Source organism: Loxodonta africana, chromosome 11, assembly GCF_030014295.1.
Source record: "Loxodonta africana isolate mLoxAfr1 chromosome 11, mLoxAfr1.hap2, whole genome shotgun sequence".
Taxonomy (NCBI): Eukaryota; Metazoa; Chordata; class Mammalia; order Proboscidea; family Elephantidae; genus Loxodonta; species Loxodonta africana.
The window spans coordinates 65,455,133-65,473,969 of record NC_087352.1 but is presented as its reverse complement, the minus strand read 5'-3'; the positions used below and the strand labels follow the sequence as shown (position 1 = coordinate 65,473,969).

General features: G+C 34.8%; 1 protein-coding gene across 3 annotated transcripts in view; it reads left to right on the top strand.

Moving 5' to 3' along the window:
- PIK3C3 (phosphatidylinositol 3-kinase catalytic subunit type 3) overlaps positions 1–18,837 on the top strand; it is a 144,220-nt gene that overhangs the window by 30,416 nt on the left and 94,967 nt on the right. For all 3 annotated transcript variants that reach the window (XM_023543837.2, XM_064294591.1, XM_064294590.1), the window contains 6 exons: positions 56–185; positions 9,218–9,304; positions 11,460–11,555; positions 14,464–14,535; positions 16,730–16,834; positions 17,710–17,802. In XM_023543837.2, the coding sequence (XP_023399605.1) occupies positions 56–185; positions 9,218–9,304; positions 11,460–11,555; positions 14,464–14,535; positions 16,730–16,834; positions 17,710–17,802 (583 nt within the window). The remainder of the gene's footprint in view (positions 1–55; positions 186–9,217; positions 9,305–11,459; positions 11,556–14,463; positions 14,536–16,729; positions 16,835–17,709; positions 17,803–18,837) is intronic.

Genomic DNA, 18,837 nt, shown 5'->3' with positions numbered 1-18,837 from the left:
TTCTTTTAGTGAACTGCATTAAATTACTTCTACCCTGAACATTGTCTTTGCTTAGCATGTTCCGCCAAGGGATGCACGACTTGAAAGTCTGGCCTAATGTCGAAGCAGATGGATCAGAACCCACAAAAACGCCTGGCAGAACAAGCAGTACTCTCTCAGAAGACCAAATGAGTCGCCTTGCCAAGGTAAAAAAGAAACTTTGGAACAAGGGAAAACTATGAGTGATGTCTATTGCCATACAGAATGGTATTATGAATTTAGCCAGACTCTTTCAAAAATTTTATAAAAACTTTATTGAAATATAATTCACATACCATAAAATTCACCCTTTTAAAGTGTACAATTCAGTGGTTTTTAGCAGTCAGAGCAGTGCAAACATCACCACTGTATAATTTTGGAGTATTTCTTAATTAAAAGATTCAAGTGCTTAAAGATTCATGCTACAAATGCTTATGTTGTTTGGAAGTGAAGATTCCTTATACAGCTAACCTAAATTGCTTCCCCTCCCCCCCGCCCCGAATTTTTTGTAAACAAACTCAGTTATTACCTTTTGCCATCAGAATTGTTTTAATGAAGTGTTTTCATTTAGAAATAACAAAATCTAAGCTCAATTTTATCCATAAAACAATATAACTTTTGGTGTATATCATTCTCAAAGCACTATCTAGATACTGTTTAAAGATTCTTTTACAATTCTTTTGGTAAGAGACTTTTTGATTCTTACATGTACTTTTCCTTTACGATCTTGTTGGTAAGGATGACTGTTTAATGTCTGGAGAAAGTTCTGATGCCAGGTGTCTTCAAGCCTGTTGCCTCAACCTACATCTGGAAGGAATCTTAATTATAAAGAACAAATACTTGTATTGGCTAGATTTTGTGCTTCCACATAAAATTTTGTTGTCAAATTCATTTAGAATTGTATCTTTTTTGTCATAGCTATGTAATTATCAAGAGTTTTAACCAGTATACAACTGTCAACTCCCTCCCCCCCATAACTAAATAAATACAGTTTAGTTTGCAAGTTGAGCTACTCATTCTGAGATTTTATTTACATTCACATATGGGGTACATGAGAGTTGTCAAGCTTTATATATGTCTATCTTCTTTTTTAAGAGTTTACTTTCATGATGAGCTTTCATTTAAACTGTTCTCTGTGACTTTTATAAACTTAGGTAAAAAAAAAAAAACAAACCCATTGTAGTTGAGTCGATTCTAACTCACAGAGACCCTATAGGACAGAGTAGAACTGCCCCATAGAGTTGCCAAGGAGCATCTGGTGGATTTGAACTGCCGACCTTTTGGTTAGTAGCCATAGCACTTAACCACTATGCCACCAGGGTTTCCAAACTTTGAATAGCTAATAGAAATATTACTAGAATTAGCTCATTTATAGTGAGTGGGTCATTATAATGTGAAAAAGTTTAAATCTCAAGTGTAAAAGGAGTCTAATATGCATTGCAGCAAAGACCCTGACATTTTTTTAAGAGCAGTGTTATGATTTGTATTTTCGATGAAATTCTAGATCTTGGCAATCTGAAGGGGAATGGGCAAAGTTAAGAAATATAAAACTATATAGTTCCACAGTTCACCATTTTGTTGATTAAATTATTTGGTCTCTGTTCACATCTTCCTTTTTTTTCCTCAAATGATTTTTGATGGATCATTCCAACTATGACTTTTACAAATAGCAGTATATACAATATAGTCACTGGAATTTGGACTTCTGGATGTTTAATAGAGCATAACGTTATAGTACATATTTCTCATTTTTATCTTTTGCATTTTTTGTTTTTATTCTTTTAGTTATCAGTGCACAGTATCAACTCTAGAAGTGATGACTAAGTATATGCAGTACATACTGAATGAGGAGTTGGGAAGAAGACTTAACCCTTTTGTTAATTGGTAGGAATCATTGTCAGCAGTCTAAATACTTGATAGTGGAATTATGGCAAGTTGGGTCCCTCTTTTTCAAGAGAGAAAATACAAGGCTTTTTTATGAGGAGGAAGGGAAGTAAATAATTACTAAAATTTACATGCTGTCTTCATTGCTCACAATGGTTAACGGTTTTCAAGTAAGTTTTTATGCATTAGTTTCTAAATCTTTAAAATGGGAATACAAATTAATGAGATTGAACATCTACAGTAACAGCTAGCCCGTGAAAGGATCCCTGATATAGGAGTTTCAGACAGACTATATGAACAATACGATCTGTGGCGAAAATAATGCTTTCTTTCTGAGAGTCTGGAATTTCGGTAGTTGTTAGAGCATGCCTGAGCAGCCCCAGTAAAAACCCTAAACTCTGAATCTCAAATGGGCTTTCCTGGGCAGAAACATTGCCACAAGTATTGCTGCATTTTTGCTGATAAAGAAATATGCTTTGGTGTGGCTCTTGCTGAGCTGGGAGGTAAGGGCATAAAAATCCTGTGTATGAATTTCTCTAGACCAGTGTCTTTTCCCTTACTGATCCACCCAGCTGTTTATCCTTACTGTGTTGCTGTGATAAACCATAGCTGTGATTACAATTGCCCCTGAGTCAAATGAGTCTTTCGAGCGAGTCGCTAATCCTGTGGGTGATCTTGGGGAACCCTAAAACATTTAATAATGTAATGTGTTACATTAATAGAGTTTTTGTGTTAAACCGTTCACTGTTCTTATATTCTCGGGATAAATCCTCCTTGGCCATGATGTATTTCTTTTCTGGATTCAGAAAATTTTTGCATTCGTAAGTGAGAAGGAAACACTGGTGGCGCAGTGATTAAGTGTTACGGCAGCTAACCAAAAGGTCGGCAGTTTGAATCCGCCAGGTGCTCCTTGGAAACTGTATGGGGCAGTTCTCTGTCCTATAGGGTCACTATGAGTTGGAATTGACTCTATGGCAGTGGGTTTTTTTGGTTTTGGTGAGAATTTTAAACATTTCCCTTTTTTATACTTTCCTTCTCTAGCTTTGATAACGTGGTGATATTGACCTCAGCAGGTTTTGTAGTACCAGCTTATAAAACCACATAAGTTTGAAAATGGAGAATAAAATGAGAGGAATTACTCTACCTGATATCAAGGCTTACTGTATATAGTAATGTCTTATTCTTTTCTTAGGATTTTGATTTTTAATTTCTTGTTTTATTTTGAAGTTCTTATTTTTAATGTTCTGTTAAAGTGCCACAGCAGCTAACCAAAGGGTCAGCAGTTTGAATCTGCCAGGCTCTCCTTGGAAACCCTGTGGGGCAGTTCTGCTCTGTCCTATAGGGTCGCTATGAGTCGGAATTGACTTGATGGGACTGGGTTTGGTTTTTTGGCTTCAGTATCTGAATTTCTGGTGATGTATTTCTGTTGCTTATGACTGCTGACTTACCTTTTATTGGACTTTAATTTTAGATTGCAAACTCATCTTTTGCAAAGATTATTTTTCTAAGTTGTTATACCTATTTTACTGTTTCCTTGCATTTTTAAATGTTTGTTATGGGGGGACTTTCAGTTTATCTTAGTCTTGTACGTTATCGAAACTGGAAATCAAACTGAATGTTATTTACTTCATCTGCTGTTGATGTTAGGGGAAGCTACAGTATGGGAGGAGATACATTGGAAGACAAAGATCAGCAAATGTTTTGGTTATGAGAAATGGAATTTAAGAAGTGAGTTTTATAAGCTGAGCATCGTTTCTTATTAAAAATCCTGAGATAGATTATTAAATTAATGACTTACGTGGATTTTTAAACTTGTACCCCTACATGTTTAGTTTGCTAATGCTGCTGTAACAAATGTACCACAATGGGGTGGCTTCAAAGAAGAGAAATTTATTTTCTCACAATTCGGGAGGCCAGGAGTCTGAATCAGGGCAGCTGCTGTAGAGGAAGGCTTTCTCTCTTTTGGCTTTGGAAGAAGATCCTTGTCTCTTTAGTATCTGTTCCTCTGTTTCTTGGCAGTCCTCAAGTGCCATTTATCTCCATATTTGTGCTTGCTTATCTCTGTGTTCTTAAAACTTGTCTCTGTTCCTTATAACTCAGAAGTAATTAGGTTTAGGGCACACCTTACACTATATAGCCTCATTAATATAACAAAGAGAATCTTATTCTGAATTGGGATTACATGCACAGGTATTAAAAATACTATTGCCATCCAGTCAATTCCTACTCATAATGACCCTATAGGACAGAGTAGAACTGCCCCAAAGACTTTCCAAGGAACACCTGGTGGGTCCGAACTGCTGACCTTTTGGTTAGCAGCAGTAGCTCTTAACCACTACGCCAGGCATAAAATAAAATGTAACACCTTTATTTTTTTCAAAACACTTCCTGGATAATTCCGTGTTCTCCATTTCTCTAAAATTGGTTAACTACAGAAGAACATTATGTAGTGTTATGGATTGAATTGTGTCCCCACCAAAAAAAATGTTGGAATCCTCATTTTTTGTGGGGACACAAGTCAATCCACAACACTACATAATGTTATTCTGTAGTTAACTGATTTTAGAGAAATGGGGAACATGGAATTATCGAAGGAGGTGTTTTGAAAAAGTAAAGGCATTACCTTTTATTTTATGCCTTTTAAAGTTAAGAGAACTACTTAACTAATGTAAAGCCTAAATAGTAATGAGATACATTATAACAGGACAGAAAGGCTGGCAGTCAAGACTTATGAGTTTGTAGCTCTCACTGGTGGCTCAGTGGCTAAACACTCAACTGCTAACTGAAAGGTTGGTGGTTTGAGTCCACCAACCACTCCCTGGGAGAAAGATGTAGCTGCTTCTGTAAAGATTACAGCCTTGGAAACCCTGTAGGGTAGTTCTCCTCTGTCCTATAGGGTCGCTGTGAGTCGGAATCTACTTGAAGGCAACAGGTTTAACTGATTATTGAATAACCAGTTATTTCTGTGTTTATGTATGCTCTTTCATTGGTAATATATATTTAGTCAGACTGTATTCCCTCTAATCCATTATTATTATTATTACTTGTATTTTTAGCCATTTTGAAAAGGAAACTTAATTTCAGAGAGAGTTTTATTTGTAGGTTATAGCAAGTTGATTAAGTGTACTTTTATTGGGTTTTGAGTAAATTTTCGCTGCGAAGTAATTGTGTGAAATAATTTTCATGACTATACAGATGTTCTGGGTAGAATGAGTTAATAGAATAATTTAGTACTTAGTATAGTTATGTAATTTAACATTTTCAGAATTTAACAGTTTCTGTATTTACTTTTAATTCAGTATTTTAGGGCGCTTCTTGGAATGGTGGCATTTTTTGTAAGAAGTTATCTGTATAAGATTAGGTCTCTTTATAGAAAGAGATTACCCTTTCCCCGTAGTTCAGTTGCTTCATGATTTAGGTAATCTGGCTGGACTAAGTTGATCGTCTTCATTTTTTTTTTTAATTCCATCCATTAGTTACGGTGTGAACAGTATATGCTATGCAACATTAGACTATTTATAGCAATTTAGGAAAGTGAATATGCCCCCCGTGATCTTGTGATCCACATCTAAGCAAATGCACACAAAACACACGCTGTATTTCGTGTATGTTTGTGTGTATTACATTTACAGTTTGTCCGCAGTATAAAACAAGTAATTGAGACTTGACCTATATAATAATGAATACAGTAAAATAATGTCATTTTCTCAAAAAAAATTAAGAGAGCCCCTATTTGTGTTATTTTTTCCTGTAGTAATGTACTTTAGTCACAAGAAACAAAACTGTTTCTTAAATATCCACATTTTAGAGGTAGGAAAATAGTGATCCAAAGAGTTTATGGAGCAATTTGTTACTTTCACAAATGAAAAAGTAGAATCCTGGCTATAAAATTTGGTCTGGGCAGAAGAGTCTCATTCGTATTATTTCATTCCTCATATGTTTTTAAGTGACTGTAATAAACAGAGAGTTATGACGATAACTGCTGAAATTACCCAGGCCTACGAAAGTTGTTCACCGGCACCAGTGGCATCATCAGAAACGCCTCTTAGCTTCAGGCTTTCGCATAAATAATACGTGCGGCTTTTATAAACACAGCTTACTTCAATGGATTCTGCATTGCTGTTCTTTTTTATTATAACATAAGGGTTTGGAAATGTCTTATAAATTTATTCCTAATGCTACATAATAGCGTCTTTTTTATCAGTCACTTTAGTTTGCTTACTGTTGTCTACAACTATCAAAACTTTTGGATTTGTTTTGAAACCAGTGGTAGCAAGTAAATTAAATTAGTTCTTGCCAGTGTAAGATTGAGCCTTATAAGGGTATTGATTTATGATCTGTAAAGCTATTGTCTGTCTTTACAACTATAGTTTCTGCCAGAAAAATAGAAAGCAGAGTGCTTTTAAGACTAATCTCTGAGAAGTTTAATTAAATGAAACTTATATGAGGCAACCACTGCTCTTCCTGAATAATAAGATATAAATGTAAAGCTTGGAAGTAAAATTGAAGAATGGTAGCCAAGACTTCATTAATCAGGAAGAAAGAAGAAGCTCTTGTGTCTGCTAAGAAATACATACGCATTTCTGCGTTTACTAGGTTTCTGGTTTTTTTCTGTGATATCCCTCACACACACAACTCCTTTTTTAATCTCAGGAGTTCAGATGAATTCTACAACTACATTTATCTTAAGTTACAGATTATCGCATACCTTGCATTTAATTTAATACAGATGGGGACTCATTTTATTAATTGAAGAATTGCACTTTTTAATAATAGAAATCTCTAAGATAGTCATAATGCTTCATGCTACCATATTAGCTGATCAATAATATTATTTTCATCGATAAATATTTATTAGATTTAGCTTAGTTCTATGCTTGGGATTTTTAGAGTTGGAAGGGTTAAGTTATAACCTTAAATCTGAGTGAGTGTAGAGGAACAGGATATGAGGTAGTTGAATGAGTGATACATCGTATAATCATGCTGGAAAAATTAGTTCTGTATGTGAAAGTACCAAGCTTTTTGTTTTGGCCAGTGGTCCTATAGAAAAGGAACCTTGGTGCCATAGTGGTTAAGCACTCGGCTGCTAACCAAAAGGTCAGCAGTTCGAACCCACCACTGCTCCACGAAAGAAAGATGTGGCAGTCAGCTTCCATAAAGATTACTGAAAAGCTGTTGACGTGGAGTGGATTCCAACTCACAGCAACTCTATAGGACAGGGTACACCTGCCCCATAGGGTTTCTAAGACTAATTTTTATGGAAGCAGACTGCCACTTCTTTCTGCCATCTGTAAAGATTACAGCTTTGGAAACCCTATGAGGCAGTTGTATTCTGTGCTGTAGGGTCACTATAAGTTAGAATTGACTCGAAAACAACAGATACTCCTATCAGAGGAGTTCCTGTGTGGCACAAATGGTTAAGCACTTGACTACTAGCCGAAAGGTTGGTGGTTTGAACCCACCCAGTGGCACCTTGTAAGACAGGCCTGGAGATTGGCTTCTGAAAGATCATAGCCATGAAAACTTTAGGGAGCATTTTTACTCTTCACGTATGAGGTCACCATGAGTCGAAATCAATTTGACAGCAGCAACAACAACATTCCTTTAGACGTTTCAAGAGAAAAGTCATAGGCTCTGTGACTCTGAAAGTTCTCTAGTGACAGAGCCGACTTGGTTTTTGTTTTGTTTTTAAGTGACAGAAAGACAGAAAAAAAAAAAAAATAGAGCTTTGATCATTTTTTCCCCCTTAGAGTCCCTAAGAAAGCAAATGCGCCGTTGGTACAAGTATCATATCTATTGTATAGCTACTTTTTTTGGAACACTCTGTCCTAAAAGTGTTTTGACGTAAGGTTCAATATCTAAAGCCTCGGAATTTCCACATATTAGAAGTTTTTATTAACTATATATTGAAAAATAGTAACGTCTTCTAATTTGTATTGTTCTTTAGTTGGACTCAGTTGAAAGGCCCGTGCAAGAAGAAAACAGTCATGTTATTACCTGATATTCATTTCATATGGTCAAGTTAAATTAGATGAGGTCTTCATTATCTTTGAGTTTTTGTTATGAAGGAAATTGACTATTAACTTTTAAAATTTAGTTTCATCTTTATAAATATCACTCCTTAGTGGTTTTCTGAACATAAGTTTACCCAGTTATTTACTGGATTGACAAAGTAGCTGCAACCATGGGCTCAAACGTAGCAACAATTGTGAGAATGCTGCAGGACTGGGCAGTGTTTCATTCTGTTGTACACAGGGGTTGCTGTGAGTCGGAATCGACTTGATGGCACCTAACAACAACAATTTATTTTTTAAATAACTTTAGGTTTTAAATAACTTCATTATTTTTTCTTACTGTAAAGGTAATATACATCTCAACAGTGGTAGAAGATTGTTAGAGCACAAAGAAAGCTACAAAAATCACTCGTAACCCTACCACCAAGCAATAACTGTCATGAATAGTTTATATGCTTTCAGTAAATATTTAATGTTGTGTTGTATATGAATATTTATGTGTTTGTTTTTAAATTAGGATTATACTGTGTGTGTTTAATTGAAACCAGTTTTTACCATCTCAGAATTATTCTAGGTCATTTAAGATATTCCTACAACATGGTTTGTAAAGGCTGCAGGGTTTTCCATAGTATGGATATACCATAATTTATTTCAGCAATTCTCTATCATTGGACATTCAAAATGTTTGCAATTTGTGCAGTAAAAAAACCATGATCCGCTTTAAATTTTCCATTGGCTTGAAAGTAAAAAGCAAGGGTTGTCCTTTTGTGTTGTTTTTAAATGGCTTGTTTGATTTGCTCTTATATTTCCAAGTTGTCAGATGTAGGCATAAGGTGTATGGGAGTGCTTAAAGTCAGCATCAGAGGTTGGGGAACAGCTTTAAAATCTTTTATTTCATCAGTTTTATTTTGCCTTGTGTGTTCATCTTATTTTCACAACTAGATATTGAACTCCTTCCTCAATTGTCCATGCCCTCTCTTAATAAACTAGTTTATTTCCTATTTGAACAATTATTACCATAATTCCCTCCCTTTGTAATAGTCAAAATATAAGAAATATAGAACATGGAGAAACTTTCAGGAAAGATTTCATTATTCTTTAGATAATAGTGTGTGGAACTGTTTAAAAAAATTGTTTCTTTTTTATTCTTTGTCTTTTTGGCCAAGCTTTTTGTCTCGATAGTTGTATATGGTTTCTGTTGTGTATAGGAATGCATTGTATGTAAAACTGGCATTACCATTCTTTATCTTCTTTTCCATCAGATCTGTGTTAAAATATTTTCCATTATATTTGTTCTGCAGCTGACTAAGGCTCATCGACAAGGACACATGGTGAAAGTAGATTGGCTGGACCGGTTGACATTTAGAGAAATAGAAATGATAAATGAGGTGGGTTGTATCTCTCCTTTTTATTTCAATTAATTTCTAACTCAGCTTTTTTTTCGAGAATTGTTTATTGCCAGATATCTCATAAATGTGGGATAATAAGGGTTAGACTGTAGTTGTAAGCTCTGTTTTAGTAAGTGGGAAACTTAGGATTTTTGCCTTTCTTATATTTTAATATGACATTGGACCATGAAGTCGGTAGTGGATATCATTAGTGTACTAAATACCATATGAGCGAAGCCTGTGGAGACTTGATCCCTCACTTGTGTGGCTTCTCTGCATTTCCTCCTATCTCTCTTCTTTTTGGCTGTTCCATTCAAGTCAGTGTTGGGTAACTCTTCCATGAGCACAGTGCTGCCTCTCACTTCCATTACCTTAATTCATCCTTAGCTAAGACTTGTCTCCAATTAAGATACTGTTGTGTTATTATTGTGTATCAGAATCTGTACCCTTAATAAGTAACAGTTCAAGTAATTTATTTATTTGCTGACATTGTATATTGGGGCAGAATATATATATGGCTTCAATGAAACAGTCTCAAAAATTGTTTAAAAAAAAAGCTTGCTTTTTTGTAAAAATTTTTTCTGAAGTACCAGATGCTTGACCTAATATTCTGTGTCTTAGAGCATAAAATAACAGTTACTAATCAAAATAGAGAAGAATATCCATTTTGTGATATGTGTAGCTTATAATGACGACCACAGCTATCACCTGACTTCATTTATATTCTCTGAACAATTTTGAGCAGGTAGAAACAGAAAAATCTTTAATTTTACAGTGAACCTTTGTATAGGGTTGCTATGAGTCGAAATTGGGGTTTTCTTGTAAGAGTCAGATACTAGCATTTTTTTTTTAAGCAAATGTAGTGGTATTTAACAAAATTTATGTTTAATGTGAATATTCAGTATCTTTCCTAGATTAGCCCAAAACTAAAACCATTCCTGAAGTGAACTCTTCAGACAGAAATTAGACTGGACTATAAGACATAAAGTGATACTAGTGAGGAGTGTGCTTCTTAGCTCAAGTAGACACATGAGACTAAGTGGGCAGCTCCTGTCCAGAGGTGAGATGAGAAGGCAGAGGGGGACAGGAGCTGGTTGAATGGACAGGGGAAATACAGGATGGAGAGGAAGAGTGTGCTGTCATATAGGGAGAGCAACTAGGGTCACATAAAAATGTGTGTATAAGTTTTTGTATAAGAAACTGACCTGAATTGCAAACGTTCACTTAGAGCACAATAAAATATATATATGTCTTTTCTAGATTTATTCATACTACATTCTCATTTACTCAAACTATAAGTTTTTTCTTTTTATACTAGTCGCATTCCAAAAATAGTTTAACCAAAATGTTTACTTACATTTTTTTTTTTTTTATTGTGCTATAGGTCAAAGTTTGCAGTTTAAGTTAATTTCTCATACAAAAATTTATACACACCTAGTTATGTGACCCTAGTTGTTCTCCCTATAATGTGACTATACATTTCTTCCTTTCCACCCTGGATTTCCTGTATCCATTCAACCAGTTCCAATCCCTTTCTGCCTTCTCATCTTGCCTCTATATACATTTTTCTAGTCTTTAATTTTGGTATCCCTGGATGGGAGAAAATGTATTCTTATGACTTACTTTGCCCGGCTCCCCTACCTCCCTCCTCTTTGAAAAATGAAAGTACATTGCTATTACCACTGTAGACTCTAATATGCTTCATAAAGCTGAACAATTTAGGTGACCTCTTCAGCCCTTTATGATTTTATGTGTATAAATTTAAAGCCATTAATTTCTATAGTTGGATCAGTCATATGGTTTAAAGGTGAATTGTTCTTTAAAATTGTTAGAAGTTCAAACCATCTTTATTTTTGAAATAGAATAGCTCTCATGCAAATTTATGCAAAACACCTTCAAAAGTTTTATATTAAAAAGTCCAAACAGCTACTGAGTAAGCTAAAAATGTTATTAAGTTTGAGGAGGGAGTTATAAGTGACTAGTAGAGACTACTGGATAAAACAGTACTGTCGTTATGTATAATATAATGAAATAAAAAGTTATTGTATTTTAAGCTGTACTTGGTAGGTGTAATACTGATTTGGAAAAAAAAGATATGTACTTATCTTTTAAGAGAATGTTGAAGATAATCATGTTTCATAATTGTTTTTTTTAGAGTGAAAAACGAAGTTCTAATTTCATGTACTTGATGGTTGAATTTCAGTGTGTCAAGTGTGAAGATAAGGAATATGGCATTGTATATTATGAAAAGGTATTTGCCTTGGAACTGTTTTTGGTCTCTGAAGTAGAGAGGAGGGGAAATACTAAAAAAAAAACCACTGGTGTTCCTGCTGAGATGGATTATTTGGTTGCAGGATAGCAGCAGACAGCTGTCAGCAGCAGCTGTTTATGTACACACAAATCAAATCATAGAGCTACAACAAGATTACAAAAGCCGATCATTCATATAATGCAGTTCTAGGTTGCAGAATTCAGTAAGTGTGGGAGTGATTAAGAACTTTTTCATGAATCGTTCTGCAAATTGGCAAGTAGGACACTGAAGTAATAGTTTTCTTTGTAATTATTGTTCATTTGAAAAATAAAAAAGAATGATATTTTTAAGGGTTAAATTATTGAAAGTTAAGAATATATTCTTATTTGTATATACATAACATGGTAGAATTGTATATGTGACCCTAACAAAAGTGTGTTTATGAAAGACTTCATAAATATGCATTTGTTTATATAACGTATGCAAAATTAGGAAAGTCTTGCTACCATTAAGCTGAGTAAGAAGAACACGGTTAACGATTTGCTTTGGTCTGCTCATTATATGAAAGAAAATAGTTCTCTGTTTGATATGTAGCTACTTAAAAAATGTCTATGCCTTTAAATGCTTATTGAAGTGACTTCATTTGAATACTTGAGAAATAATTGTATGCATAGTTCAAAAACCACATAAACTGGGTACCTTCTATTATTGTGGAAGTAGTGGACAGGTGTTTAAGTCAGTGCTCGTTGAAGACAGACTTTTGATATGTGGCATAATAGATAAAAATTTTTCCGGATATGGCTAATATGTGCAGTTTGTTTCTTCATTAAAAGCAGCACTTTCGAATTACATTTACAAATTAGTGCTGTTTGTTAAAGCTATCATAAGTGATTTTTAAAATATATATACTTTTGTAACTATTTGAAAGATGTTTCCCATAATAGAGGTTTAGGGTTTCTATAGTTGATTTGGAAACCCTGGTGGCATAGTGGTTAAGTGCTACGGCTGCTAACTAAGAGGTCGGCAGTTCGAATCCGCCAGGTGCTCCTTGGGAACTGTCAGGCAGTTCTACTCTGTCCTATAGAGTTGCTATGAGTCAGAATCGACTCGACGGCAGTGGGCAGTGGGCATAATTTATTGTTGTTTTCCGGTTAGTATTTATATATTTTTTTTCTTTATTGAAAGGTTAGAAAAAGTTAACTTCTTTCAGCTTTCTATTTTATGCATGATATGCACTGGGGGGAAAGAATGTGAACTGTTTACCATTGTTTATTAATTTATTAGAAAAACTATATTTAAAAAAAGAAAACTGTAAGTGAGTAAGATTGTCTTATCATCAATATATTTTAATAAAATCACATTTTAAGTATTATATATATTTCTTTGAAAACAATATGTCCTACCTGTATGGTGTTTATATTGCAAAAAATATGCTAATAGAGGTGGTACTTTGGAACATTGTAGATATAAAGAATACTTTGAAAAACAGCTCTGATAATACATGAAGTAATAACAAAAGAAATTAGAAAAATTTCTAGTATTTTTGAAAAGGTTCTTGACCCCTTTCTACTGCTTCCTGAAAATTGCTCATAAATTAGTACCTGTCTACCCACCCTGTCATATTTCCACTTTGTGTAAAGATTGCTAGGCCAGTGTATTGAATCTAATGGAAATAGACTTTCTTGTCACCTGTCTTTTGTGACAGATAGCCTTAGTGAAGATTACTTGTCACAGTTGGGCTGATAAATGTGTTTTCTGGTGTTGTGACTGAGAGCCAGTCTGTTACAACAGCTATGGGAATTTGTGGTTTTCTGTAAGATGCAATTACTAAAGTCATGGTGCTTTCACTCTCTCCTGATTTTTTGCAAAAAATTAAAATTGAAAGTATACTCGTTTGGAAGTTGACAGAAAAGCTTGATGCTAGGTATACAATTGTGAGGAAATGAATTTTGACGTTAATTAGTTAGCCTTTTCCAGTATGCATGAGTTTGTCTAGCAACATTTATTATGCTGATTACCTTTCCTGCCTGGAATGGATACAGATAAAAGCCAATATTCTTCAAAAATGGTAATAACAACAAAAAAAGACTGCTTTATTTCTTAAGAATTGATTTATTCTTGTTGTCCAAGTTTGTGTTGTGTTCAGTAGGTCTCCCTGTGAGGAACAGTGCTGCTGAATGTATAGCTGTGTAAAAATTTGAGTGCTGTTAACTCCGTGCTTGACAGTTCTTTGTGGAATGAAGCTCAGTTGTGATCCCTTGAAACATTATCAACGTCAACTTAGTAGTTTTGCCAAAGATGCAGCGCCTCCATTACGCTGCGTTTTAATTATGCCGATCTGCTATTTCCATACACCTCGGAAACCCTGGTGGCTCAGTGGTTAAGTGCTGCCGCTGCTAACCAAGAGGTCGGCAGTTCAAATCCGCCAGGCGCTCCTTGGAAACTATGGAGCAGTTCTACTCTGTCCTACAGGGTTGCTATGAGTCGGAATTGACTTGACGGCAGTGGGTTTGTTTTTTTTTTTTTGGTTTTTTGTAGATATGATGGGTTGATAACAGTGGCTGCAACGGTGAGCTAAAAATAGGAATGATTGTGACCAGGCAGTATTTTTTTCTGATATATGTGAGATGTCTATGAGTCTGAGCTAACTCGATGGCACCTAACAACAACATAGATATAAAAACTGTAATACAATTTTTTTTAATGTTAGGCTTCATTTTTCTCAGATTATTTCATCAGTAACAATAGGAGTTAAGGTGGATGTGTATTTTAAAATCCAGCTGAATGATAAGAATTTTTTTAAGTGGGGAAATGATGTTCATTAAATAGAATTAAAATGTACTATACAACATTGTGTGTTGTTTCTTACCATTTGGTTTTTTTTTTAACATCTTGTATTATAATCCAGGATGGTGATGAGTCATCTCCAATTTTAACCAGTTTTGAGTTAGTGAAAGTTCCTGACCCTCAGATGTCTATGGTGAGTTATTTACTGTGAAAATTTCTTATCACATTATTTTTCTCCTGAGCTGTTACGACAGATCTATATTGTATGCTTTCTTTTAAAAAAATATTTATGTAACTACCTCAGTTATCTGGGTATGATTCATAAATGCACTTAAGCTGTCTGGAATCAGGTTCAGGTGGAATTCTTACAAGGAATGTTGACACAGAAATAAGATCAGAGTAGTGTAGGTTTGGAGAACTGTTTTATCTGAAGAGAAGAAAAAGCTAGGGAATGTAGTCTTGAAGAAAGGACTTGGGAGAATTGGTAATAGAGAGGGAGAAGAGGTATTTATCATAAGTAGAAGGGGAATTTATAACAGTTGCAGAGGGAATGCTGGGATCAATGGATGAAAATTATAGGAAGACTGATTTTATTGCAAAATAAAGGAGGTTGTTGTAGCTACTGGAACTTTTCAATTTAGAACACGATTATTCGGGTGATGATGAGATATACCTACCTGTTAATGAAATTTTGAGCTAATAGCTCTCTCACGGATATTAAAGAGCAAGAAGAATAGTCATCGATAATCATCATCATCATCATCCTTAGAAGTGGGCATGGCCAGACTTCGTCTCACTTACTTTGGACATATTATTGACAGGGACCAGTCCCTGGAAGAGGCCACGATGTTTGGTAAAGTAGAGGGTGAGTGAAAAAGAGGAAAACCCTCAACAAGATGGATTGATAGTGGCTGCAACAGTGAGCTCAGATATACCTACTACTGTGAGGATGATGTAGCATTTTGTTATGTTATACGTGGGGTTGCAATGAGTCAGAAACAACTCAATGGCACCCAACAACAACATCAGTAATCATAGCTTTAGTATTGTAGATGTTATAATTAAAACAATAACAACAACAAACTAGGACCCCTGTTAAACATTTTTATTTTTAAAGGAAAGCAAGCAAGCATAAACAAAAGGTTAAAAAAAATCAAACAACCCCCTTACCCCCATGTGCAAAAATTCACGTTAGCTTGTAGCAATGGTTATGTACTAAATGGAAGATATATTTCAGATAGGAAACTGAGCTACCATACCATAAAAAAAAAAAAAACAGACTATAAAGCCCCTGTAATTACGACAGTATAGCACTGGCACATGTATATAGACAGACTGGTAGAACAGAATAAAAAGTCCAGATATGGCCCCAAGTACGAATGGGAATTTAGTATGTCAGAAAGGTGGCATTTCATCACTGGAGCACAGTACTGGGACAACTGGTTAGCCATTTGGAAAAAGATAAAATTAGATCCATGCATTATGTAAGAATAAACTCTAAAAGGATCAGAGATCTAAGTGTTAAAGAAATGAAACCATACCAGTCCTTTACTCCCAGTGGAAGGAAAGACTCAACTCTGCCTCAGAATCCAGAGGCATAAACAAAAATATTGATAAATTTAACTATATTTTAAAAAATGTAGAAGCGCATGGCAAAAACACTGTGTATAAAGACAAAAGATAACAAACTGGGAGGAAGTATCTGCGATATACATCACAGACACAGAGCTAACATATCTAATATATAACGAACTCCTAAACAGTTGAGAGGCAAAGGGACCAAAACAGCTGATTGAAAATTGAAAAAAGGCATGAGCAGACAATTCACACATACACACGATACAAAAAGTCCCTTAAGCTTTAGATAAGGTGTTCAAATTTAATGATCATTGTTGGTTTCCTCAGGAATTAGCAATTGAATTAACTGCTAAGATGACAGGATAGTGATGTCACAGGGTGTCTAGTAGCTCAGTAGTGGAGGGAATACCTTGGTCTGGGTTGTCAGAAGATTTAAGAATGAAGTTGATATTCAAACAGGTAAAGGATGTGAAAACTTTAAATAGTGGAGAGTTAGGGGTAGAAATTTTAAGAAGCTGGAGCATTTTATGGCAGTGAAGCATAAGTCATGCTTAGATGCTACTGAACAAGCTAGTTGATCAAGTGGAAGGTCCCACAGGAGAGCACTGGGAAACAAGCCATTTCTGTTTTCCAATCTCAAAATGAGGATATATGTTTAAAAGACATATAGAGGCTAAAGTTGTAGCAAGAATAAAATGTTAAGTATTATAAAATCGTCTTCAGTAACAATTTTCTCTTGGTAGCTGGCTGTTGAAACTTCCTTTTGGTGGTGGTTACATTGTCAATTAATGTTTTAAAATAATTTATAGGAGAATTTAGTTGAGAGCAAACACCACAAGCTTGCCCGGAGTTTAAGAAGTGGACCATCTGACCACGATCTCAAACCTAATGCTGCCACAAGAGACCAGCTAAATGTAAGAGAAATTATGAAATGTTAATATAAAATAAATGGATATTTTGGTTGCAGCTGTTGTGACACCACTTCACTTAAAAATGACTCAGACGCACATTTTTACAAGATTAATGAACCCTAGGTAATTTCAACAATTTCACATTTCTGTAGTTTTATAATCATTTTGGGACTTTCAGGAGATGTATTAGCCCTGGAGGCAGAGCTACGGGTAGCATATACTTTTGTGATATTCCCACTGCCGTCAAATTGATTCTAACTCTCAGCGACCCTAAAAGGACTGAGTAGAACTGCTCCATGGGGTTTTCAAGGCTGTAAATCATTCTGGAAGCAGACTGCCACATCTTTCTTCCGTGGAGTGGCTGTTGAATTCAAACTGCCAGCCTTTCAGTTAGCAGCCAAGTGCCTAACTACTAAGCCACCAGGGCTGTCTTTTGTGATACAGAGTTCTGGTTCTGGGAAATTGGCCTAAGGTATATTCACAAAGAGGACTCAGAGGGCTCAGTCTGCACACATGCGTCTCTGTGTGCAGCGTCTTGACAAGGAGTTTTTATTGTTTTGTTTTTTTCTCCTTGGTTTCCTGGGGCTTTTGTTATTTTGCTTTATTTTGTTTTTGGTAGAATTAAATTAACTTTGTAGTTATATGATTGTGTATTGAGCGTGACTTTTTTACTTTTTTCTCCCCCTTACTCTCTAATAATCTCCTTTTGGACTGATAATTATACCAAATTTAAGTCTTGTTTACTGCATGTGCATTTTCTTTGCTTGTATGATAGTTCTAGAAACATTGAAATAATTAAAAATTTTTGAATGAAGTGGAAATACATGGGAAGTATATATTTGATAAAACATTATTCTTTTTCTCCTTTTTTGTTACAGATTATTGTGAGTTATCCACCAACCAAACAGCTTACATATGAAGAACAGGATCTTGTTTGGAAGTTTAGATATTATCTTACTAATCAAGAGAAAGTGAGTTTCTTGAATATTTTCATCTATTAAGTTTTTCTACAAAGTTTGTTGCTAATGATCAAGAATGTGGTAAAACTGACATGGAACAAATAGAATATAGCATAAAATGTAGAATTATTGTCAAGTTAAAAAAAGTTACAGAGAAATGTGTAATACACACTACTAAAAAAAATTTACAAAGGTATGTACACAAAGACACCTGTGCTTGTTTGTTGATGCGTAGCCAGTGTCCGAAAGGATACACGGTTGGCTCCCTTTTGGAGAGGAGTGAGGTAGGGGACCTTGCGTTTTTATGTTAAATTCCTCTCTCTTGTCTTTAGAAAAAAAAAAAAAGATAATTACGTTTGTCATTAAATGTATCTACTATGAAAACAGATTCTGATAATTTGCCATGACAGTTGAATTTACTGCATTTGTGTGTGTGTGCGCGTGCCTGCGTGTTTATGTTTATATCTTCAGATCAGTTAGGAAAAGACCTAATAGCCTATTAGAAAATGAGTAAGGACTATGAAAAAAGAGTTCACTGAAAAGGAAATACAAATAACAGTAGTCTTATGATACTCAACCCTACTTAAATTAACTACTAATTATTAATTAAACTAATTAGTACTAATTAAAAACATACTGAAATACTGCCTTCTTATTTATCCAATTGGCAAAAGCCCTACAGTTTGATAACATGCTCTGGTTAGGCTATGTGAAAATAGACAATTTCATTCAAGGTTGGGGGTCTTGTAAATTTTTGAGAGTAATGTGACTGAATATTCTTCCTTTTGAAAATTTTGTTTGCCATTTTATGATGTAGTGATTATTAGCATATAGAGCTCAGTTTGCCTTGCTTGGTTTTTATAGCTGTTAGAGCTGAAAACAATACCTTACAAAGCTGTATAGATACAAATGAAATAAAACAAGGTAGACAATTTTTTCCAGCTAGATTTTTCTTTTATTTTTTAAAGCATTGAGCTTTGAAGCTTATGATTGACACAAATCATTTTCAGGAGGCATTTCTAAATATCAACTAAGTGTGTGCTATTA